This window comes from Epithele typhae (genome assembly GCF_022376455.1).
Source record: "Epithele typhae strain CBS 203.58 chromosome Unknown BXZ73scaffold_31, whole genome shotgun sequence".
NCBI classification, from domain to species: Eukaryota; Fungi; Basidiomycota; class Agaricomycetes; order Polyporales; family Epitheliaceae; genus Epithele; species Epithele typhae.
Genome location: NW_025954222.1, coordinates 347,669 through 371,377, shown reverse-complemented (window position 1 = coordinate 371,377; position 23,709 = coordinate 347,669). Strand labels below are relative to the sequence as shown.

Here is a 23,709-nt window from a genome sequence, read left to right as displayed (position 1 = left end):
GTCGTGTCTCCACCGGCTCACAAAATGGGCAGTCGCACTCCTTAACAGACAACTTGGCTGTATGTGATGGCTCCGAAAATGGCGAACTTTCATTGTCGTATTTCCGCAACACCCAGCCACGTCGCAAATCCAGTCGTAATAGCACTTGGAGCAAGCGCCAGTCTACATCCGGTGCACCTAACATTGGGGGTCAGCCTCCGTCAGCCGCCTCATTTGCAGATGGTCTCCCGTGGTCCGAACCTGCTCCTCCCGTCCCCCCACTCCCTCCAGCCCTTGCCAGCGCCACTAGCACTTCAACAGTGTCCTCTTCCGCAACCACAGCGTCATTTTTCCCTCCTCCCTCTGCCGTCCCCTCTAGCGTTTCAAGTCGAAACCCCAGCCCCAGTGCATCGCGCCACAACCCATACCCAAGTCCAGGGACGCAAAGAGGTAGCGCAAGCCCCGGAGCAAGTCTTCAACATTCCGATCTACCGCTGCAGCGTTCTGGCTCGGAACGTCCTCTCTCATCAGTCCCTGCGTTGATGACTGAGTCAGAGATGGAGGAACATCAAGCGCAGAAGCGCGCGACGATCCTTGAACTTACACAAGAGAGCACGACTCTCGGGGCTTCCAAGACGATCGAGCTCTTCCCGCTTGACGCACTGATCATCTTCGACGTGCACACTCTGTGTCTTCACTTGCATCGCGCCCTCAACGTCGTGCTTGGACTGCGCGAGGCGATGTGGGAAGAGCTAAAGGCGCTGTGCTCCCGCGAGTTTTCGGAGAGCGATGCGCCCATGCTTGCGCGCTCAGGTTTTTTACCGCACGAGGACACCCCTGGGCAACTATACGCGAAGTTCAGCCGCTTGATGGAGCATTATAAAAGGTGAGTGTTTTGCTTGGTGCACGTGTTTCGGATTTTGGTCGCCTCATCAAACACGCTTCGGACACATGCCTCAGGGCCGCTTTGATTGTCCATTATGGATTTCCCCTAATACTCATAGGCTGACACTATTTGTTCTCAGTGACATGCACGTGCGAATGTCCATATGGCACTCGATGGTCCACTACGGCTGGGAGTACCCGCAACGAGACGATCATTCTCGTGCTGAAGAGTTCGAGGCGCAGCGTCTCCGCGAGGATATCCTACTTGCGCGCCACAAGGCGGGCGCAGAAAATGAGCGGGAGTCGCCATGTCGCTCAGTCCGCATTCTCGTCGGAGCGAAGGTCTGACCCCCGGCCCGCAAAAATTGTCAAAACATTCGGAATTGCTCGATCGTACGACATCTATCACACTGACGCTCCTCTCTCTCTCGTTGCATATTCGCTATGTTGTCTCATGCTGTATAAGGACTGTAGTAACCCTTGGCGCTGTACATACCCCATGTGCTTTCCATATCCTGCAAGCTATCCCCGCCCAGGTCGCGGGCCTTGCTTTGTTGAGACTTACCCGCCTGCAGGTCCCCGGCACGGAGCGCAAAATGATCGCATGGCAGTTTTCGACATCCCTACATCCGGCCAAGTCCAACGCGCAACACGAGACTCGCCCTCAAGCCATTCAAGTCCTCGTGGCTTTCGGAACACACCCGCGCTCCCGCGTTGCTTTCACCTCCTACCCAACTCGGCTCTACCGTCCCGCACCGCCGCTTAGGGCCGGCATCTCGCCTTTCAACCCTAGCGACACCACCTGGAGCCTCACCTCGTCGTCGCCGCGCGCAAACACAAGCACGAAGCGAGGGAACGCAAGTGTGCGGCGCGTATCTTTACGTCAGGACCCGCAGGGCCGTTGGTCGGACAGGCCACCCTCGCAGGATGCTTCTTGGTCCCACCAGGTGCCGTCGCCGAGAGCTACCCTGTTTCTCGCCGCGCTCCGTCCCCTCACACCGCCCTGCCGGGTTCAAAGTTGGTGTGCCTAGTCAAGATGTGGGCGTCCGGAGCGGAGAGGCTAGGCTCTATCCAAACAGCGCGCCGCGGAGTCGCGTCGGCGCCCTCACGTGCGGCGTGGATGTTCGCCGGATCATGTAAGGCACGTGCCGTTCGTGCTGAAGGTTCTCTTCTGTTCAGCTCACCCTCGCCCATACGGTGACCAGATATGTATTGCCGCGAAACACGGAGACCAGCGGGCTGGGGCAGTCATTAGCTCCGGATCTGATGTAGCCAGCGGAGCTTACGAGAGCTTACGGATCGGCCTCCGCCTGCCACTATTAGCACATTGGAACTTTGGAAGACGGAGGAAGACGCCAGGAACCACAAAATCTGTTGGATCCCGCACGTGGAAGGAAATCCACCATCTGGGCGTATCCAGGTGGGAGCGAGCTCGGAAGCAAGACGTCGTCAAGGCCCATTGACGCGGCGGCCGACCTGCACAGAATCTCCGGTGAAGCTTTGAAGTGCCGTCCTGATTCGACGATACATGTCGCCCATGTGCACATCGCTCTGACGAAGATGGCTACGTATCGCCGACGCTGCTCAAGGGCGAATCGCGTGTTCGTTTGCTGCTTGTTACATAAATGCTGACGTGCCTGTATATCTCGTCTCGAGGAGCTCTACTTATTACTCAATATTCTTCTTGTTCCATCGCTCCTTTCCCTGGCTGATCCAACCAGCCAAGGCGTTCTCTTTAGAGCGTGCTCGTTGTCGCTCGTCACTTCTTTTCGGAATGATATGCGTAATGGCCATCGACGAGGTTGAGATACGTGTGAAGGAGCGTGTCGCCCAATGTCGGAAGCCTCCAGAAAGGGCGTCGGTAAACGTCCGTCAACTTCTGCTGTTAGACAAACGCCCCTTGAGGACGGGCGTCGGGCGCCCTCATTAGGGAACACCGCGCCGTGGAAGAAGCCCGCGACCGACTCGCCTCGCGTCTTTCACCGCGCGGCCGCCGGTCTGAGGACCATTCCCGAGAAGTCGCATCAGAGGCATCTACGAGGCTGCGAGAAGACCCACTGTTGGTCAGCGAAGGGGCATCACTCTCGTCCGTCGAAGGGGAGAAAGGGGGGCTGGGAGCGTGCGTTTCCGGTCTGTCGTTCTGGGCGGAGTGCGACTTGATGGGAACCGTGCCCTCTGTCGAACCATGAGCCGACGAGGCACTGAACGTGGATGAAGCGGCAAGAACGAGCCCCGTCGATGATCGCGGTCCTCGTAGAAGCGGGGATCGCAGAAGTCTTAGTGCGATGAGGACGTCCGATATCGAGTGTCGAGAGAGAGTACGAGCAAGTCGATGTGCAGAGGCTTAGAGGTCGAGCTAAAATGGAGTGTAAGAGAAGGTGCAGCGGGAGGGTTCTGAGACGATGGGGCATGATGACTCCTGGGACTGCTTTGTTATGTTTTGTGGATGAGGCTTGGGCGCGTCACACTAGCTGCTATATACAGGGACGAACGGGCCAGACTGCTGCCAAGCGCATCGTCTGCAAAATCGAAGTCAGCAAGGACCCTTCTGAGCCACAACTTAGACGCACCTTTTCGGACACCGACGGCGTTGTGTAAGCTCAGCCCGGTGATGGTCGACCGTCGAGCCTCGCTCGGGCCGCTTAGTGTGTACGCAGCACGCCAGAGCTTCGAAGCGAATTCATTCCAACCGCCCCATAGGCATAGAGATGTCGTTGTATCGTCTCCTGGTAACATACACCGCTAATGCAGCTTACATTTATCACGTTCATCACTCCAGCGATCACAAGCGGTACACGATCTTCTCTGCGCTGACCTTGCCCTCCCGCATATATTGCAGGCCGTCAGCGAGCCCGTCCAACCCACCTTCCCATGCCTTGATCGGGAGCGGCTTGACGGCCCCGCTCTTCACAAGCTCCGGAACCTTCTCGAGGAACGAGACCATGTGCGCGCGGTCTTCCTCGGAGACGGGGAAGTGCATCGTGCCGGCGAACGTGAACTCGCGGCCGAGGGACGTGTAGATGAGCGTGGCTACATAGAACGCAGTCAGCCTTCAACCCCAAGCTCGGTAGCTGCCAGCGATTCTGGGGACGCACTCTTGAAAGCGACGTCGGTGCGCTGCGTCGCCTCGGGGACCCGGAAGAGGACGAGGACGACGTGGCCGCCGGCGGGGCCCATCGACTCGGCGCAGATCCGCTGCGAGTCTTTCTCGGAGATCGTGTCGACCGCCTTCGCGAGGGTGCCGCCAGTCGCGGCTTTGATCTGGTCGATCACGTCCGGGGCGCGGTAGTCGAACACCGCGGACGCGCCCAGGGACTTGACGAGATCGAAGTTCCGGGGGGAGGCGGTCGCGACGACCTTGTAGCCCGCGAGGGCCGCGAGGCGTACGGCGCACTGGCCGACGGCGGCTGGGGGAGAAAGCAGGAATGAGTTCAGACTGCTGCCTGCCATCCGCGGCTGCACGACGCACAGCTACCACCGTAGATGAAGATCCACTCCTCCTTGTCGGTCTTGGAGGGAGGCTCGACGAGACCGAGACGGGTGGGGTGGAAGAGTGCCTGCGCTGCCGTCCAGAACCTGTGAAAGTAAGTTTTGTCATAGGTAAGGTTGAGTCGCCGAGCGCGAACTTGAGACTGACGCGCAGCCAATTGTCGCCGCCTCCTCGTGGGAGAACGCGCCTTCAGGAATAGGCCAGACGAGGTCCGCCGGAGTCTTGACGTACTCCGCGAACGCGCCTTCGTCGGAGAAGGCTGAGCCGTGGACGAAGCCCGCAACCTGCTGTCCGACCGAGAGGTTCGTGACGGCACTGCCGACCTTCACGACGGTGCCGGAGAAGTCGCACCCGACGATGGCACCGGGGATACCCGTAAAGTCAACGTCTGTTGGTAGGGGGAGGTTACACCAAGAAGAAGATGAGGTGGCTCGGAACGGCGTACGTTTCCAGTCGGTGGGGTTGAGTGCGACTGCCACCGTTTTGACGAGGATGTCGTTGTCGCCCACTGGGGGAACGGGGTGAGATTTGATGGAAAATTTATGCCCCTACGGGGGGAAGGAAGAATGTGAGGATATAATCGAATATGGCTTTGAGCCGAACCGGCATACCTCCTCAATGACTGCAGCCTTCATAGTGGTGGGGATGGAAGAGGTCATGGTACGTATTTGATCCTTGAAGGAGAGTCGGGGTGGATGGGTACAAGTGCGTGAGAGCCATCGATGGCGAGGCTGTCTTTTGTAGGATAGAACGGATGCTCGGGCGGAAAACGGTGGGCTTACCAAGCCGAACTGAAGTGCTGAGCTGAGATGTGGTCGCCCGGGCCCTTTTATCCGTCCCACGGGACTGGCTCTTGGGAATGATTACCCGCTTGTGCACACCGATCCCCTGCAATGCCACTCGCGCGACGGCGTCTTGGATGTCTAGATTAATTCTGAGGTTGAAGTCCCGAGTCCTGCAGCATTTTTTGAAGCTATCTCCATGGGGGTTCGGGGATCTAGTATACGCACCACCCTCGTAGTCCGAGGGTTCTAGAGAAAGCAGGACAGCGTCATGACGTCATTCGGTCTTCCTCCGAGTTGAGACCGCAGTGGCGCAAGAGTGGGGTGGGGATAAACATAGTAGGTGACAGGCTGTTGCGCGCTAAGCCTCAAGACCTCATCGATCACCGCCAGCAATCAATGGCCGCGCCAAAGTCGCGCGTCGCCAATGAGACAGACCATGCAGCATATGTTTTGTACGCTGTCACAGATTGCATCCCCAGCGTTGATCTCATGGCAGGACCCGCAGCCTCGCATTTCAACACGCAGTCGCCAGCCCCCTCAAGGCCTGCGTTGCAGCATATTCTGTCACTCTCAGATCCATGCATAAAAACCATTGGGAGCACTGTTGATGGAATAAAGACCAGGCTCAGTACCCCTCCCACCCCGTCAGGTCGCCCCCAGCGTAGTGTGTGTAAATGAGACCAAGATGCAAAACCAAAACCTGACATTGCACCGCCTCCGATCCTTCGCGGGAAACTCACAGGCGGTACACAATCTTCTCTGCGCCGACCTTTCCATCCCGCATGTACTGCAAGCCGTCAGCGATCCCGTCGAGGCCGCCCTCCCAGTGCTTGATGGGGAGCGGCTTGACCGCGCCGCTCTTCACGAGCTCAGGTAACTTCTTCAGGAAGGAGACCATGTGTGTGCGGCCCCCCTCCGAGACGGGGAACGTGGTCCCATTGGGGAGCACCCACTCGCGCCCGAGCGCAGAGTAGATGAGCGCCGCTACGAACGCGCCCCCTCGAGCTCAGCACGACGCCGGTGCCGATGACGAGCAGGGGAAACAAAATCCACGCACGTTTGAACGCGACGTCCTTCCTCTCCGTCACGCCGGGCACGGGTGCGAGCACGAGCTGCACGACGTTGCCGCCTGCGGGCCCGATGGACTCCGCGCAGATCCGCAGGGGGTCCACGGAGGGGATGCTGTCCATGGCGTGGACAACGCCGTCTCCGGTCGCGACCTTTATCTGGCCGACGACGTCCGGGGCGTGGTAGTCGAAGACGGCGGAGGCCCTGAGGGACTTCACGAACTCGAAGTTGTGCGGAGAGGCGGTCGAAACGACCTTGTAGCCCGCGAGGGTGGCCAGCTGGACGGCCGACTGGCTGACGGCGGCTACGACCCGGGTGTCAGAATGTCACTAGATACTGGAGAGACTGGAGAGATATGTACTACTGCCGCCGTATACCAGGATCCATTCGTCATTGGATGTCTTTGCTGGGGGTTCCGTCAGGCCAAGACGGGTAGGGTGGAAGAGTGCCTGTACAGCCGTCCAGAACCTGGGATGAATTGAGTGTTAGCACGTAGCTCGTAGCAGATTTAGTGAAGAAAACGTACGCGCAACCGATCGCTGCGGCCTCTTCGTGAGTAAGTGTATCCTCAGGGATGACCAAGACCAAGTCAGACTGAGTTTTGACGTATTCTGCGAATGCGCCTTCATCCGGGAACAATCCACCGTGCACAAAGCCCGTGACGGACTGGCCGACGCTCACGGTCTGAACGGCGCTGCCGACCTTGACGACGGTGCCAGAGAAGTCGCATCCCAGGATACTGCCAGGAATCCCTGCGGAATAGGCGACGTCTGCGAGAAAGCCGGTTCATATTTACATGGACATTTGTTTTGTAGGAGGCGGACGGACGCACGTTTCCAATCCGTGGGGTTCAAAGCGACGGCCACGGTCTTAACGAGGATATCGTTGTCGCCGACGACTGGAACGGCGTGCGACTTGATCTCGAACTTGCGTCCCTGGGGGGAACGGTTTCATGAGCGATCGAACTGAGGTTGGATGGAACCGCAGGACCGAACCTCTTCAATGATCGCCGCTCTCATGGTAGCAAGGATTTCTGAAGTCATTGTAGATGGGGTGGAATGAGCAGGTCGAGTTCAAGACCTGTCCGAGGATGACCGGCTCGCTGCCGGATGGCCTTGAGGCACCGCAGCTTATAAGCCCTACGAGGTTGGTCTTAATATAGGTTTTGGCGAAGTTCGAATGAGCGCGAACTATGTGCTCGCGAGGCGACTGCGTACGATACTAAAGAGAGGACTGCTTTGTTTTGGGTGATAGTCGCCGACTTGACAGCTTCAAAGATGACGTGTGCAGACGTGTACCAAGGCATACCGGGATCCGAGTTGATACGGACGACTACTCTAGTTTCATTTCGGGCGCATCATCTTCTTGCGGTATGCCATAGCTGAGATGTCTGAGCAAATAAGATCATCCGTAACATGGTACAGCTGCATGCGGCACCACGAGCCTGCAATCGGACGTACCCTCATTTTCGTTGCAGGACATGTTGGTCGTCACTTCCAGAGAATTGGGAGAAAGAGACGGAGTCGATTCAGCGGCATCAGTGTGCTAGCCGCACGGTGTAAGTAGCTCTGCTTACTGCCTTTGATTAGGCTGTTACTTATCTCGCTATTGATACGGAATAGACGCCGTTGCCGGCTCCGATCTGCGGCCGCGCCGCCCCAAGCTGCCACTACCATTCACCTCCCTCTCCTACCTGTACTCACTCTTGCAACAATGGATGCTCTCCGTGTTGCAAAAGTGCGTGTCGAGCTATCTCCTGCTCGACCACGAACCTCTAACTCATTCTGATCAGGTCGAGGGAGTTCTCTGCACGAAAGGCGGAAGCACCTCCTCGGGGACATTGCACCTCACCGCCCACCATGCCATCTTCCACCACGAAGACGAGGGAAAGGAAGAGATGTGGGTCAGTCAAATCTCTGCCGGCAATGCAGACGTAAACTGACCGTGTCCCGCTTGTCCGACCTTTGTCGGTTAGGTTCCATACCCGCTCATCTCACTTGTCTCCCGCATGCCCATGACCATGCACGGCCGATGCCCACTGACGATCCACACGAGAACATTCGAAACGACCTTTTTTCTGTTCTCTTCGGAAAAGGAGGCGATAGATGTATTTGAGAGTGTGAAGGAGCTCACCGTAGCGAGTAAGTCCCTATGTTTTCTGCACATCCCGCAGTGCCTCCTCTCCCCCAAATACCGTTGCCCTTTTCGGGTGCGGTCTACGGTTTGCGGTGGGATCGGGCTGTATATTCCAGCTGTCGATACGATGTCTGTACATATGGTCGGCTCGCAGTGGCAAGAGATTGCCCCAGGACTACTTTGCCCGCTTCTTCGACATCAATCCATGACCTCACGACCTCACTTCCGCCAAGGGGCTGATCATATCCTTGCACAGCGTCGGTCACTCAACTATATGCGTTCTTCTATGTCCCAAATCCACCGCTTCCCACAAGTACTGGATGGACGTTGTACACTCCACGGGAAGAGTTTGGGCGTATGGGCGTGGGCACCCGAACCAAGGCATGGAGATTCACAGATATCAACAAAGACTACTCTGTGCGTCCCTCTCTGCAGAGAGCCACCGCGTCCTCTTGATTAACCGTGCAGGAATCGTAGTTCTCTCCGACATACCCCGCTCGACTAGTCGTGCCGACACGCATCAGTGATACCACTCTCCAATATGCGGTCAAGTACCGAAGCAAGGGCCGCCTCCCAGTACTCACCTACCTCCATTGGGCAAACTACGTGCGTCTTTACTTGTGCGCTTCAACCGATACCCACGCTGAATATGGTGACGCATCCGGCAGGGCACAATCACCCGCTCCAGCCAGCCCATGGTTGGGCTTACGAGCAACCGTTCGATCCAGGACGAGAAGCTCATCGAGGCCATCTTCCAGACCCACCACAACCCGGAATCACGCGTAAGCGCGATCCCGGTGTACGGCGCGACGGCGACGAACATCATCGTCGACGCGCGGCCGACGGCAAACGCGATGGCAAACACGGCCAAGGGCGCGGGCACGGAGAATATGGACCACTACAAGGAGGCGAAGAAGGCCTACCTCGGCATCGATAACATCCACGGCATGCGTGAGTCCCTGGCCAAAGTCGTCGAAGCCCTCCGCGCAACGGAAATCATCCAGGCCGCGGGCATCACGGACGCGGTCGATGCGGAGGCCGAGGGCACGACAGAGGAGCTCCCAGTGGAAGAAGAGCGGTCGGCGGCACCGGTCCTCGACCGTCAGGCGCTGCGCCGCTCGGGTTGGATGAAGCACATCATTGCGATCCTGGAGGGGGCGCTGGTGGTGGTGCGGAACGTGCACGTGAATTCGTCGCATGTCCTCGTCCACTGCTCCGACGGCTGGGACCGCACCGCACAGCTCACTTCGATCTCGCAACTCTGCCTGGACCCGTACTACCGCTCCATGAAAGGCTTCGCGGTACTCGTCGAGAAGGACTGGCTCTCGTTCGGACACAAGTTCCTCGACCGCTGCGGCCACCTGTCCTCCGAGAAGTTCTTCCTTGCCCCAGTCGAGAACGCCGGCAGTGGCGGCGGTGCGGAGGCCGCCCAGGCGTTCCTCGCGTCCGTCCAGAATCGGTTCGCATCGCAGCATCACATCAGGGAGACCAGCCCAGTCTTCCACCAGTTCCTGGAGAGCGTCCGGCAGATCCAGCGTCAGTATCCTGAACGGTTCGAGTTCAACGAACGCTACCTTCGCCAGCTGCACCACCACCTCTACGCTTGTCAGTTCGGCACCTTCATGTTCGACACCGAGCGCGAACGCCGCGTACCCGAGCCCGGTCAACAACAACCGTACATGGCACGCACGATCAGCGTTTGGGACCTTTTCAATTCGCCCGCGGAGATGGAGCTCAACAAGAACCCTCTCTACGACCCGAGTCTGGACGACCCTGCGAGCCGGGCACCGAAGGCCGACCAAGGCGTGCTGATGCCGAACCCGAAGGACGTCCGCTTCTGGCACGAGCTCTACGGGCGCACGGACGAGGAGATGAACGGCAAGTTCGTCGTGCGCCCGGTCGAGGAGCCCGAGCTCGCTGGGCCAGTCGAGGGGGCGGACGAAACCCCCGCGCTCGCTGCAAACGGCATCGCATCCGCTACCGTTGCGCAGATCAGCATCCAAACCCCACAAGCAATCGCACGCTTCCTGCAGGGCTCCGGCGCGAGCACCCCCTCGCCCGCCGCGACCCCGCTCCCGGACTCGCCCTCGTCCTCGACGCTCGGGCCCGACACGCAGCCCTCCCCGAGCCCGAGCCCGAGCCCGTCCGCCCCCCCGCGCACGCCCTCCCCGAGCGTCCGCACCGTGCGCGGCAGCTCCGCCGCGCCGCGCCGCGCGAGCACCTCCCCGCCCGCGTTCGCCGCCCCGGGCAGCGAGCTCTTCTCCTCCGGCGGCGTGCGCTCGCTCTGGGGCCGCGTCTCGTCCGGGGCGACGACCGCGCTCTCCGCCGTGCAGGACGCGTACGGCGGGCTCGCCAAGGACCTCCGCGGGCTCTCCCTCGGCGACGACGACGGCCCCTCGTCGTCCGGCCGCGGCGGCGAGCTCAAGTCCCGCAGCGAGCTCGCCAACCCGTGGGGCGCGGACGACGCGCGCTCGTCGTACACGCCGTCGCTCGGGCCCGCTCGTGCGCCGACGTACGCCGGCGGCAGCGGGGGAGGCGGGACGGTGTCGAGCAACCCGTGGGCGGCGCCCGCGACGCGTCCGCCGATCCCGTCGATGTACATGGAGAACCCGTGGGGCTCGGTGCGCGCGTCCATACCCGGACCCGGGCCTGCAGCTGCGTCCGCCGCGTCCGCCTTTGCGCCCGGGCCTGCCACCGCCGCGTCGAGAGAGCCGGGCAGCTGGCTCGTCGCGGACCCGCACGTTCAGCTCCCAGGCTCTGTCGCTGCTAGCTCGCGGATATCGCAGGCGAGGCCGGCGAGTCGGACGAGCACGCCGCCGCCCGTGCCGCCGAAGGGTCCTGGGCAGCGTGGATCAGAGACGGAGGGGGAGGCGGCGGCGGCGGCGGCGGCGTCAGACCCGTTGGGAGTGGCAGCTTGGTAGTTGGGGACGCTTTTGAGTCAGATAGACGGTCGAGCCTGAGGCCTGATCATGACGTGTAGGATTACATTGTACGGTCGCCGGGACGTGATTGTGTGTAGCAACAAGCACATCGAAGATACAGGCTTCGTCGCACGACATACGTTTGTACGTAACAATCTGAGATGCTAGATGCTACGTCCTGTTGTACTCGGATGGCCACACTCCGTTTTGCAATCTCTGCGGTCGCATTTGAAGCGCAACTCACTTGCTTCCCTCATTTCTCATCCTACGCGAAAACGCGCAGAGAGCCGCGTGTGGAGGTCCCCAGCGCTCGCCATTGCCGTCCTCAGGTGCACGGCTCGCTCACTCGTAAGGAGCACCTAGCCCCCAACACATCCATGGCGTGCAGAGTTCAATATTTAAATAGCCGACCAACTTCACGCAAAATGCATGCGAGCTCACTCAAAGAGGGTGACGCGGTTGAGCGCGGCTGGTATTCTGTTTTCTATCCAGTACTACAGGTAGATGACTACGTGATTAACGCGGCGCGAAGGACGGTTGCTAGTATACGTCAGTATGCGAGGCCTGCGCAGGGCCAGGGTGAGTGTGCGGCAGAGGTGGAGTGTATGATGTGCGGTGATGTGGGTGGGCAGAGCGTCATAAAAGTCATGGATCATAACATGAGGTGTCGCGGGCGGTTGGACGACGGACGTGCGACGAAAGCAGTTGGATGCGTCTAAGGAGGCTGGGTAGAGCAGCCGGATGGGACTAGGGGGGTGGGAGGAGGGCGTGCGCAGGGCTATGGTATAACAATAAAACAGCGTAGTGCGGGGATAAATAGCGGAAGGATGAACTTCCGATGCGGTGGGGGGCGAGGGGTGGTCTAGCAATACAACGACATGATCGACGACAAAAGCGACAGTGGACCCAGAGGGAGATCACGACAGAACAGGAAAGCGAGCTCAGAGGACGAGCTTCTTGGGCTGCTCCCAAGAGTACTCCGGGTTGCCGAAGTGGCCGTACGATGCCGTCTTGAGGTACTGCGGCTTTTGGAGGTTGAGCGTCTGGACGATGACACCCGGACGGAGATCGAAGTTCTTGTTGATGATCTCGACGAGCTCCTCCTCCGACTTGGTACCCGTGCCGTAGGTGTCGACGAAGACCGACAGCGGCTCGGCGACGCCAATGGCGTACGAGAGCTGGACGAGCGCGCGGCGGGCGAGACCAGCAGCCACGAGCGACTTCGCGATCCACCGCCCGGTGTACGCCGCCGAACGGTCGACCTTGGACCAGTCCTTGCCCGAGAAGGCACCTCCACCGTGCGCGCCCCAGCCACCGTAGGTGTCGACGATGATCTTACGGCCAGTGAGACCGGCGTCGCCCTGGGGGCCACCAATGACGAAGCGGCCGGAAGGCTGGATGTGGTAGATGGTGCGGTCGTCGAGGAGCTCAGCCGGGATGACCTTCTTGACGATGTCCTCAGTGATAGCCTTGCGGAGATCCTCAGTAGAGATCTCCTCCGCGTGCTGGGTGGAGACGACGACGGTGTCGACGCGGACGGGGATCATCGCACCGCCGTCGCGGCGGTACTCGACGGTGACCTGCGTCTTCGAGTCGGGGCGGAGCCAGGCCATGGCGCCGGAGCGGCGGGCGGCGGCCATGGCGGCGTTGAGCTTGTGGGCAAGGACGATGGTGAGGGGCATGAACTCGGGGGTCTCGTCGGTCGCGTAGCCAAACATGATGCCCTGGTCGCCGGCACCGATGTTCTCGAGGGAACCGTGGTCGAGGCCCTGGGCAATGTCGGGCGACTGCTGCTCAATGGCGACGAGGATATTGCAGGTCTTGTAGTCGAAGCCCTTGGACGAGTCGTCGTAGCCAATCTGCTTGATCGTCTCGCGGATGATTTTCTGGTAGTCGATCTGGGCCTTGGTCGTGATCTCGCCGAAGACCATGATCATGCCAGTCTTGGACGCGGTTTCGCAGGCGACCTTGGAGAATGGGTCCTGGGCGAGGCAGGCATCGAGGATGGCGTCCGAGACCTGGTCACAGATCTTGTCTGTGCGCGAGAAGGGGACGAACACGGGGACAAGGGTAAATCATCAAGTCGACTATCACGCAGCTAGATCACTACTGACCGGGGTGGCCCTCGCCGACCGACTCGGAGGTGAAGAGGATGTGGCCGGGCGCGAGGGGCTGGCGGGCAGCGGTGGGGGCGGAACCGTTGGCAGGCATGGCGGCGGCGGCGACGAGGAGGAGGGCGAGGGGAGCACGAAGAGCGTGGGGGAGGAAGGACGGGTTGGAGAGCCCATCGGTCGACTCGTCGGTATGTATAAATTTGAGAATGGGGACCCCGGGCACCGCGCAGCACGCCATCTGGCCATGGTCTGCGGCCCGCGATTCGCTCGCGCACGCTTAGCATTTTCCCCGCACGCTGCTCGTACGATGGTCCCGGCTGGCCAAGTCGCGCTATCCGCCCTTTACGTCCGTTGGGACGCGGCGACCTACCGCGCGCTGCCACATCGCGCTGCGAGAACCCAGCCGAGCTGCAGGCCGTCCGCACGCCCCAGTTCCCCGCTCTGCTCCCTGCGTCTGTGCGAGCCGCGACCACGTTCATCGCGGGCGGCCGGGCGTGTGATGACATCCCTCCATGCGTGCTAGCATCCGCTCCCCCTCGATCCCCGCGTTATCTCTATTCGCGAGAATCGATGGTCTGCGGCCGCCGACAGGCGCGGCTGTGGGAGTCTTCGTGTGTCGCGCACGTCTTCCATCTCGAGCACGCCCACGAATTCGCTCGCTGGAAGAGATGCGCACCGCACTCTGCACCCCGAGCTGCGAGCTGCATGTGCACGGGAACATGTTCGCGGCGCCCGAGCCGCCAATCCAGCAGAGCCATTGGTCCGGGCGATGGAAGTCGAGCGCACCTCATAACTACCTGCTAAAAGTACAGTCCATGATTAGACACGAGACGTTACGGTTTTCAACGAGCATAGCAGCTTCGAACATGCGGAGGAGCCAGATAGGCGAGTTAAGCTTTTGGATTGAGCGCCGTGCAGCCACAGCTCCAGATTGCGTGCGCTGTACGCCATATTCGTCCCAACCCTATGTCGCGTCGAAAGGGCCCGCCGGAACGTGCATAAGTAACAACCGCGTTTGCTCCTTCACTCCTGCCACTCGAACGAGCCCACAATCGCCGTCTTCCCCGTAAGCGAGCCCGGGCTGGGCGACAACACCGTCATCCTCTTGTTGGGCAGATCCAGAGCGGTTCTGCGAGGCGAGCGGGAGATAAGCGCACGAACGTGGGTCACCGAGGCGGAGCACGCACATCACCACGTATCCGACCACCTGCAGGTCGAGCACCTCCTCGTCGTATCGTTCCGACTCGTCCGCGTTCGGCGACGAGAGCACCGCCAGCACCGCATTGTAGAGGCCCGAACCAGACTTGGCGGGGTCGACCAGCAGGGGCTGCATCTCCGACACCACCCGTGTCGCGCCGATAGGGAGCGCGGACTGAGGGGCCATCGTCTCTGCGCTCAGGGTCAGCTTCATGGGTCGGTGGGAAAGCGGGATGTTCGCACCTTCGCCGATGCGATACATCGTAACGTCTCCAAAGTTGACTGACGTTGAAAGCGGTGATAGATGCAAAGTCAGATCAGGTGTCTGCTCGCCGCCCTGCACGAAGGCCTTGGTGGGCAGACCGGGGGGTGGGTCGATGATGTGCCCGTAGAAGTAGTTGTGCAGTTGATACTGGTGTATGCGCTCGCGATACGCGGAGTCGTGTTCTACTACCTGGATCCGACTGCAGTCAATCAAAGGGCGCTTGAGACAAAGGGAACCGTCGTACTCCGCCAGACTTCGGTATTTTGAGGACGACCAGGCGTTTCCCATATGTCCTTTGCATTTCCACGTTGAGCTTCTCGTGTCCCACCACAAGGATGAGATTGACTGGAGAAACACGTCAGCAAGCGAGCACATTTTGTAGTGCGCACAAAGCCTCGTACTCTGGAAGGCGTCAACACACGCCTTCACCATGTTCAGACGATGGTCATTGGAAGGCCCGGAGCTGGCAGCGAACGACGACGGGGTGTCAACGATGAGGCCTGAGCAGCGACCTGCGACACACAGTCAGTACATGAACGGCAGACGAGCTACGGCACCACTCTCACCTTTCGTATCGCCCTCCTGCCTATCTCTGATGTTGTCACCGAGGTTGCGGATGAGGCGCTCCATCAGGAGTGGGTTGCGGCGCATCTCCCGATGTCCATACCAGTACGACAGCGGGGTGAGCGCATTCGACGCGATGTGGCTTGGTGCCGAAGTGGCGCTCATGCCCAGCGGTGAAGCTGGCGTCGACGTTTGCAGCGGCGCGGTGATGGGCGCTGCGGATATGGCTCCGGGTATAGACCATCCGCCCTGAAAGCCCCAACAGGCATCAGTCCGATGGCTTCAGAAAGTCGCGGGACTGGAAAAGAACGAGATGAACACACCTCCGAAGGGTCCACATTAACATACATCGGAGCCCACCCCTGCCCCGCCCTGACGCAGTAGTTCACCAAAGTCTTACAGACCGACGTCTTCCCCGCGCTCTCGGGCCCGAGCACCAGCACGCGGGGCGGGTCCCGGATCCCGCGCCCCGTTGGATCGTTGTCCTCGCCCGGCGGCGCGGGCGTGCCGTTCGCGACGTCGAGCGCGCGCACGCGCATCTGCTCGAGCGCGATGTGCACGTTCGCGTACGGCGCCATCGGAGTCTCGTCGGAGACGTACTCGACCGCAGGCTGGCCGAAGACGTGCTGCGAAAAAACGGCAGGTAAGCATCGTGCCGCCGAGTGGCGCAGACGACGGTGGGGCGGGGGGCAGGGACGGGAGGAGGGACTCATCTCTATGGTACACCCTTGCCAGGTGTACACGGCCGCTTTGCACTCCTGCCCGAAGACGTACGCCTTCCCATCTGCGATCTCCGCGCCGAATATCTCGGCCTGTCCCTTGACGAGCTGTTGGGCGCATTGGAGATGGGGGCCGGCTGGCGGAGGGAGTGGGAAGCGACGCACCTTGATCGCGAGCGACGCGCCCTGGTCGAGCTCAAACCTGTACTCAGACTCGGGCTGGAGACCCACTGCTTGGGACGCCCACTTTCACCGCTAGCCATGTCTGCCGCTACCTCTCGAACGAGCTGGTCTCGGTGCGCAATGTGTCGAGACGACGGATGGCTCGTCTGCCGCAACGGAAAAAAACTGTGAGGGGGATGGGTACGGACCACACAAGCGTATATCGGGCGATCCAAAGTCAACCGATAGATTGAGCACAGTACAGCCAGTCCTCCAACCAGCGTGTCCTTCAGTCAGGGAGAGGGTCGTTCACAGTCAGTGCAGAGCACAGCCAACGCCGCGGGTCGAAAGCCCACAACCGTAACGGTTGAGCGATGACGTCATCCTTTCGCACGCTCAACCCTCTTGAGTACAATATTAAGTATTCCAGAGTATTCCAGCCTACGAACTTCTCCGCGCTGTACTTGCCCGAGCGCATGGCGTCCATCACCCCCGGGAGCGCATCCAGCCCCTCCGACACCCTCATGGGCAGCGGCTTCAGCACCCCCTGCTCGATGAGCACCGGGATCTTGTCCATGAAGCTCGCCATATGCTCGCGGTCCTCCGGCGCCGCAGGGAACTTCAAGCCCGGGAACACGTGCTCCCACGAGAACTCGCGACCGTTGACCGTGTAGAGAATCGTCGCTGTTGCCCCGACCGTCGTCAGCGCCGCGCGCGCGCATCGGATATCGTCGAGAGAAAGGAGAAAAACGGCACACACACATGATCACCACGTCCTCCCGCATCTTCCACTTCTCGTCCGCAAAAAGCAGCGTGACCATCGTCCCGCCCCCGGGCGCGAAACAGCGCTGCGTGATCTTGGACGTGGTCTCGTCCGTGATCGTGTCCAGCGCGTACTGGACGCCGCCCCCGGTCGCGGCGAGGATCTGGTCGACGACCGCCGGGTCGTGGTAGTCGAACACCGCGTCCGCGCCGAGCGCCTTGAGCAGCGCGTGGTTCTTCGGGGACGCCGCCGTCGCGACCTTGAAGCCGGAGTGGCGCGCGAGCGGGATCGCGCAGAGGCCGACCGCGGCTGCGTCGTGCGCGTGGTGAGCGGGGGTCCAGGCCAAAAAGCCGCGGGGCCGGGGAAAGAGGCTCACAGCTGCCGCCGTAGATGAACATCCACTGGCCCTCGGGGACCTTGGCGGGCGGTTCGGGGAACCCGAGGCGTTTCGGGTGGTAGAACGCCTGGATGACCGTCCACGCCCTGCGTATATTCCATCCGCGCCTGCGGTCAGCGTCGCGCTGCGGCGGAAGATGGGGGCAAAACGCACGCCACGTTCAGGGTGGACGCCTCGGCGTCGGACATGGACGCAGGCGTGCGCCACACGAGCTCCGCGGGCGTGCGCAGGTACTCCGCGAACGAGCCCAGGTCGGGGTACGTGCCGCCGTGGGTGACGCCCGAGACGCGGTCGCCGACCTTGGGCGTCGTGACGCTCTTGCCCGTCTTCACCACCATGCCCGCAAAGTCGCAGCCGCAGATGCTCCCGACCTTGCCCATCTTGTAGGTCACGTCTGCGGACGCCGATCAAGCTTCAGCGTAGTTAAAAAAGGGTGAGCGGGGTGTACGCTTCCAGTCGGTTGGGTTCAGGCAGACCGCGCCGACCTTCACGAGAATCTCGTCGTCCTCGATTTCCGGGACGGGGCGGTCCAGGAGCACCGCATCGAAGTCACTCTGTATTTCTCGACTGGTGAGCTTTCCACCCTCGCCTGATGGTCGATATGGGACTCACATCTTTCTCTACGATGACCAACACCTTCATTGTAGTGGGGATTGCTGTAGACACCGTTCTGCTTGTACCTTGAGTGTTGCGTTGAACGTTGTTTCCCTCACGTCCCTCCATCGGTCCGTATATATGCGTCGCCATCAATAATGACCCACGTTCAGTCCTGGATGATCAATGGTCCCTGCAGATGTATCGATCGTAGTAATCAGTTCCGACGTCCGATGTCTGGGAATTAGTAAGCAAGCTGGGAGAGCGCTGTTGCTTGGCTACCCTTGAACGCCGTTCGTACGTGGAGCCCGGCGAAGGTCGGACTGCGCGTCCCTTCGTTGACATGTTTGAGGTGAGATGGGATGACTCGAGACGACACAATATTCGGGGCCGTCGGGTGCGCTGATCGATAATATTCGGTCCTCTCCACTTCATGCACCAGGTTGTGTAAAGAAGGTATTTAGTGTGCCAAAAGATGGCACTCACCTGCCGTTCCGATTAGCGGGTGTACGCTGCGGACGTTTCGGAGATAGCACTTGCCCACTGCAGGTTTCCATAGTGTAACAACAGATACAATTACAGCACCACCACCAGGATATCCACAACCACCTACTTTCTCAAAGCCGCAAGACGATCTTCTCGGCGCTAGCTTTGCCCTCGCGCAGGTATTGTAGCGCGTCGACGATCATGGGCAGGCCGCCTTCCCACCTCTTGATCGTGATCGGCTTGACGCTGCGCTCTGTGACGAGCTGCGGGACCTTCTTCAAGAACGCCGCGATCTGGACTCTGTCTTCCGGGGCGGCAGGGATGTGGACGGGCCCGAAGTTCAACGGCCGCCCGGTGGAGGAGTACAGCAATGAGGCTGACGCAAAGCCATTCAGGATCGATCAGCATTCCGACCGTGAACGGACGACCGACCGACCGACCGACCGACGACGACCGACCGGGCCAACTCACAGGTGACTTTGATGTCCGACCGCGCGATCGAGCTCGGTTTGGGCGGCAGTATGAGGTTGAGCTTCCCGCCCGCGGGCGCGATGGCGGCAGCGCAGATCCGCTGGGTGTCTTCCTCTGAGATGGTGTCGAGGACTCTTGTGATCGAGTCGCCCGTGGCGGCCTTGATCTTCGCGACGACGTCCGGGTCGCGGTAGTCAAAGACGACGTCCGCGCCGAAGTCCTTGACGAGGGCGTGGTTTCGAGGCGAGGCGGTGGAAACGACCTTGTAGCCTGCGAGATGGGCAAGTTGTATTGCGTACTGACCGACCGAGGCTGCAGTGGGTGCGTTTAGAACATGAATCTGAGATGAAAATAGGATAGACTCACAGCTACCGCCATAGATGAGAAGCCACTCTTCTCCAGAGACCTTGGCGGGCGGCTCGACGATATCCAAGAACTTCGGGTTATAGAAGACTTGTACCGCAGTCAAGAACCTGTCCACATGCACACGAGGTGAGAATGCTTATCCGACACCCACGTCACAGGAGAAACCACGCACGCGACACCGAAGGAGGCCGCTTCTTCGAACGAGAGGGTGTTCTCCGGGATCACCCACGTCAGGTCCGCGGGTGCCTTCACGTATTCTGCAAAGGCACCGAGCTCGGTGAAGGCCGATCCATGGGTCATGTGTGTCACTTTGTCGCCGGCTTTGAGGGTAGTCACGTTCTTGCCCACTTGAACGACGACCCCGGAGGCGTCACAGCCGACGACGGATCCAACGACAACATGAGCCCCGTAAATGTCTGGATGGACGGCGGGAGGCGCGGGCGGATGGGTCAACCAGTCAGCGAGGGCCTGTCAGAGGCGAAGGAGTCACTCACGCTTCCAGTCAGTTGGATTGAGGGCCACCGCAGCGGTCTTGATCAGAACTTCATCCTCGGCGATAGTAGGAACGGGGTGGTCTTTGATCACGGCTTTACCTTGCTGTAGAACTATTGAGTGCCTTTCATGCGGGACTGATGAGAACCGCTCACCTCCTCGATGACGAGGGCTTTCATGGTGGTGGGGATCGAAGTCATTGTGGGAGTACGCAGAAACAAGTGAGGGGATGATAGGGGGGACACTGAGCAATGCTTGCGAGCACCTGTCTTCCTTTATACGCTATTTCTGCCGAAGGTTCCCGAGGACATCGTACGCGCGCCCTGCGCATGCCGGCCGAGAGGAGAGCACCGAGCACTGTGCGAACTGAATGACGGTTGAAATGCAAGATCTGCGGATGCCAGTGTTCGCCGGGCATGTTGTATCGCCCCGCAGAGGGCTCGGGATGCGGAAGCATATGGTTAGGCAGATGCCCAATGGTCGGCAGAGGCAGACAAGGCGGCTAATGGACTGGTGCCGATTTCACATCGGTGGCGAATCAGAGCGATAGCGTTCGGGCGCTTGGTCCTCTGTCAGCGGGTTGCTGACGAACCGCTACAACGAAGAGAGGGCAGAAGAGCAATCTCATTAGTCATTTTCATCAGTTTATACAAGGCCGGTGCGGCGGAAAACACGGACAGTTGTGTCGGAAGGAGTTCCGGGCATCAGTAAGTGCTCGCGCAATCACTAGTCCCATGCACGCCACTCGATCATTGTCGAAACTCTGCCATGTCATAGGGAAATGCATTTGGATCAGACGAGCGCGTCAAGCGCAACTACCAACGGCACATGTAGCAGTAGAGGTCACGAGGCACGGGAGACTATGGATACAGCTGTATGGATGCGGGCCACAAATGGACTGACAGGCAAAAAGCGAAGGGGGTGTACGGAATACAGTTGGGCGTCATGGGTTTCGTCAGGTGAGTGGGGGAGTCTGGAGTCGTCAAAACCGATAAGTGAGTGATGGGGTGGATGCACCGCGCCGAGCGGTGGGCGAGACCGTGAAGTTTCTAACAAGGGGTATGGGGCATACCGTGCCGTGCGAAGGCGAAGACGAGAACGAAGAGGAGGCGAGATCCAGGCGAGTCCGATGAGTGCGATCAAAGAGAGACAGAGAGCTGAGGCTCCGATGGAGGTGCGGGCGAGGATGGGAGCTTGGAGAACGTCGAGATCGGGGGGCTGTCCACGGAGGGCGAGGGCAGAGGGGCAGCCTCCACCTCCGGCTCGTCTGGAGGGTGTCCTTTCGGCGTGTACCGGGGTAGAGGCATCGGGTCTTCCTTCTGCGTCCCGTTCGCGTAGAAGAGCGCGTGGTAAGGCGGCAGCGCCTGCGCCATATGCGCTCCGAGCGGCGAGGTGACGTTGGCGCTGCCGCTCGACGTCCGCGGCGCGCACACGCGGGGGACGCGCACAAACGACAGCGGAATCACCAGCCGAAGCTCGTCCACGACTGGGCCGTCCGGATGGTCGTACACCACGGTGAGCGCAAGGTCGAGCGCATGGCTCACGCTCCGCAGCGGGCCGTTGGTGGTCGGACGGAGCACCGGGAGGCGTTGGTGCGCTGAGCGCGGGCACTCAGGATCGCTGACGAAGAGGGACCGGATGGGGACGTTGATGCGGAGGCGGACCCAGACGTCGTCGTCATCATCGAAACGCGGGTCGGCGAAGGACGCGCACTCCGCTTCGCGCTCGTTGAACTCGTATTTGCCCGTGAAGCCAGTAGGATGGAGAGAGTAGGAAGGGAAGACGGTAGCGTCCGCGGGTGGACTGCAGATCATCCCGCATTCGTAGTCGCCGGAATCGGCTCGCTGGCGGGTGAGCGGTCGATGCGGGGGTTGCGAGGCAGCAGGGGGGATGGGCCATGCAGCGGCGAAGGCGGAGGACGTAGAAGCACTGTGATGAATGAGTGTAGGTCCCAAAACGAGAGTTTAGACAAATGCACACCGAAGGGTCTCGTTCTGAGTCGCAAGTAGAGTGAATCCGGGGAGGCGAAGACGTCGACGCTCTTCCATAGACATCTCGCCAGGGCGCAGCTTGATGAGCAACGGGAAGGACTCCGCGTCCACAGAGATGTGCTCGGGCACGGATGTGCGCAGCTCGAGCTTCTTGATGATATCGCGGGGAATTGTGCAACGCGAGTTCTCTGTTATCGAACATGCGTACTCGATGCTGGGGAACATGGTGTCAGGGAATTCGTCGCCCACGTGGCGCGTTGATGGTGGCAGGCTGTAACGGTTTATCTTGACGGGTGTGCTCTTTGCGCGCGCGACTTGAACAACGGCATGCGCGGAGCCGTAGTATGCTGAACGCCACGACGAGTTGGGCTTGGCGTCGTGATACTTGGCTACAGCTGAGAGGTGGTAGCTGACTTCGGGCTCTAGATGGCTGCCATCGCCGAACGGTGTCGAGCTAGTGGCAGGAAGCCAGCCAGGGAGCGCGACGCTGAAGAGGATGAACCAGCGTGCCGGGTCGCGAGAAGAGCCTTGCGTCCAACTATGCCGGATTTCGATCGGCGAAGTGATGAGCTCTTGCGAGGACTCGTGGAGGCGACATGCAGAATAACCGGTGTGGGTGTGCACTAGTTCACTCTGACCCTCAAAGGCGACGACGAGGGAGTCGAGGAGAAGGTGCTCGTCTGCAGCAGGTGCGTCGCCGAAGAAACCGGACGGTGGAGTGAGAGTGACTACAATCTGGCCCGAAAGTGAATAGGCAGATCTACAGAAGAAAGTTAGACTCTTAAGAAGCTACGGAAGTTACGGAAGCACTGATAAGGTGGCAGAGACGCAGGTGGTTCGCAGCTAAGAGGGCACTGCGGCTGGCGCAAGGATTGCGGATGGAAGGAAACACTTACGATTTGTTAGGCGCGCCGTACATATCAACGGAGTCAAAGGGCAGGACCTCGATGTCGAACCTGCTGGATGAAGTGGCAAGCTGAGATATGGATTGCTTGAAGGAAGAGAACAATGAAGGACATGGGGGCTGCGAAGGGCCGGGAAGGGCAGCGAGGTCATACGGTGGCGGGGAGTCGAGGGAAGACGCCATGGCGGCGGTGGGGAACAGGGAGCAGCATCCCATTGGGGACGATATATAGCGTGTAGCACTGTGGCGGCTAGGCCATACGCGAGGGGGAGGATAAAAGCGAAGGCCATGAATGGGAATCCCTTTTGTTTGTTGTCCGAGAGTGGGTGAAGGACAATCGGATGTGTGGCTGACTAAGCGGGAGTCTTGTGTGGCCACGACCCCTTACTTACGTCGCGCAAGACGGCCTTGTGTTCGGCTAAGGGGCCCGCATGGCTTGTTGCAAGTTCGCCTGTGAGAAGCCAGGGCGAAAGACGTCAGAGGACGTCAACTTGGGTCAGGGGGAGGGCGCAGGACCGGCGCCTGAGGACAATAAACGTTTATCGAGCAGATCGCGGTGAGAGCGTGGTCGGTGCGCAGTGCGCAGATGCAGACGAGGGCAGCAGGAACATGGCGACAGCTGTGGTGGTGGGCGTTGGGTGGGCGGAAGGAAGCGGCCGGGGTTAGCGGCCGGGGCGCGCGGGTGTGGCAAGTGCGGGCAGTTGCTACGATGTTTGCGCCTGTTGACGCGAACTCTTCCCCCAACCCTCACCGTCCGCTGGTGAGCCCGTCGCGCCCATCGCGCCCATCGTCGTCTCGCCCGGCCGCCTCTAGGTATGTACTGCCCAAGCATGTCTCGGCTCGTCCCTTCCTCCCCCTCCTCACCGTCCCCCGCCTTGTCCCAGACACCCCACCCCGACTCCTGACTCGTCCCCAAGTCCCTCCCCTACCAAGCACCCCTCGTCCTGCTCGCCCCCACAG

At 60.3% G+C, this 23,709-nt stretch overlaps 8 protein-coding genes across 8 annotated transcripts; 2 read left to right on the top strand and 6 right to left on the bottom strand.

Annotated features, from left to right (window-relative positions):
* Window positions 1-536: 536 nt before the first annotated feature.
* On the top strand, window positions 537-1,212 carry BXZ73DRAFT_102389 (uncharacterized protein; the record flags this gene model as incomplete). Its single annotated transcript, XM_048015216.1, has 2 exons — window positions 537-865; window positions 1,005-1,212. 2 exons carry the CDS (start codon window positions 537-539, stop codon window positions 1,210-1,212), a joined length of 537 nt encoding a protein of 178 aa, XP_047876964.1.
* A 2,434-nt stretch (window positions 1,213-3,646) lies between these two features.
* On the bottom strand, window positions 3,647-5,013 carry BXZ73DRAFT_48393 (GroES-like protein; the record flags this gene model as incomplete). The annotated part of the gene is made up of 6 exons (XM_048020043.1): window positions 3,647-3,894; window positions 3,960-4,271; window positions 4,334-4,440; window positions 4,502-4,742; window positions 4,800-4,902; window positions 4,966-5,013. 6 exons carry the CDS (start codon window positions 5,011-5,013, stop codon window positions 3,647-3,649), a joined length of 1,059 nt encoding a protein of 352 aa, XP_047876963.1.
* An 862-nt stretch (window positions 5,014-5,875) lies between these two features.
* BXZ73DRAFT_102387 (GroES-like protein) lies at window positions 5,876-7,250 on the bottom strand (the record flags this gene model as incomplete). Its single annotated transcript, XM_048015215.1, has 6 exons — window positions 5,876-6,123; window positions 6,197-6,511; window positions 6,569-6,675; window positions 6,734-6,977; window positions 7,040-7,142; window positions 7,203-7,250. The coding sequence occupies 6 exons, from the start codon at window positions 7,248-7,250 to the stop codon at window positions 5,876-5,878; spliced, it is 1,065 nt and encodes a 354-aa protein (XP_047876962.1).
* A 670-nt stretch (window positions 7,251-7,920) lies between these two features.
* Window positions 7,921-11,264, top strand: BXZ73DRAFT_48335 (phosphatases II; the record flags this gene model as incomplete). The annotated part of the gene is made up of 6 exons (XM_048020034.1): window positions 7,921-7,944; window positions 8,000-8,110; window positions 8,183-8,348; window positions 8,600-8,760; window positions 8,821-8,949; window positions 9,012-11,264. The coding sequence occupies 6 exons, from the start codon at window positions 7,921-7,923 to the stop codon at window positions 11,262-11,264; spliced, it is 2,844 nt and encodes a 947-aa protein (XP_047876961.1).
* A 941-nt stretch (window positions 11,265-12,205) lies between these two features.
* On the bottom strand, window positions 12,206-13,475 carry BXZ73DRAFT_48425 (methionine adenosyltransferase; the record flags this gene model as incomplete). The annotated part of the gene is made up of 2 exons (XM_048020052.1): window positions 12,206-13,299; window positions 13,379-13,475. 2 exons carry the CDS (start codon window positions 13,473-13,475, stop codon window positions 12,206-12,208), a joined length of 1,191 nt encoding a protein of 396 aa, XP_047876960.1.
* Window positions 13,476-14,401: 926 nt separating this feature from the next.
* BXZ73DRAFT_90596 (Pre-mRNA cleavage complex II protein Clp1-domain-containing protein) lies at window positions 14,402-16,386 on the bottom strand (the record flags this gene model as incomplete). Its single annotated transcript, XM_048025695.1, has 9 exons — window positions 14,402-14,507; window positions 14,566-14,767; window positions 14,819-15,029; window positions 15,085-15,185; window positions 15,242-15,352; window positions 15,407-15,653; window positions 15,728-16,231; window positions 16,289-16,325; window positions 16,355-16,386. 9 exons carry the CDS (start codon window positions 16,384-16,386, stop codon window positions 14,402-14,404), a joined length of 1,551 nt encoding a protein of 516 aa, XP_047876959.1.
* Window positions 16,387-18,656: 2,270 nt separating this feature from the next.
* BXZ73DRAFT_90595 (GroES-like protein) lies at window positions 18,657-20,054 on the bottom strand (the record flags this gene model as incomplete). The annotated part of the gene is made up of 6 exons (XM_048025694.1): window positions 18,657-18,901; window positions 18,997-19,308; window positions 19,363-19,469; window positions 19,535-19,778; window positions 19,857-19,959; window positions 20,010-20,054. The coding sequence occupies 6 exons, from the start codon at window positions 20,052-20,054 to the stop codon at window positions 18,657-18,659; spliced, it is 1,056 nt and encodes a 351-aa protein (XP_047876958.1).
* A 939-nt stretch (window positions 20,055-20,993) lies between these two features.
* On the bottom strand, window positions 20,994-22,932 carry BXZ73DRAFT_48447 (uncharacterized protein; the record flags this gene model as incomplete). The annotated part of the gene is made up of 3 exons (XM_048020057.1): window positions 20,994-21,783; window positions 21,835-22,605; window positions 22,742-22,932. The coding sequence occupies 3 exons, from the start codon at window positions 22,930-22,932 to the stop codon at window positions 20,994-20,996; spliced, it is 1,752 nt and encodes a 583-aa protein (XP_047876957.1).
* Between the last annotated feature and the right edge of the window lie 777 nt (window positions 22,933-23,709).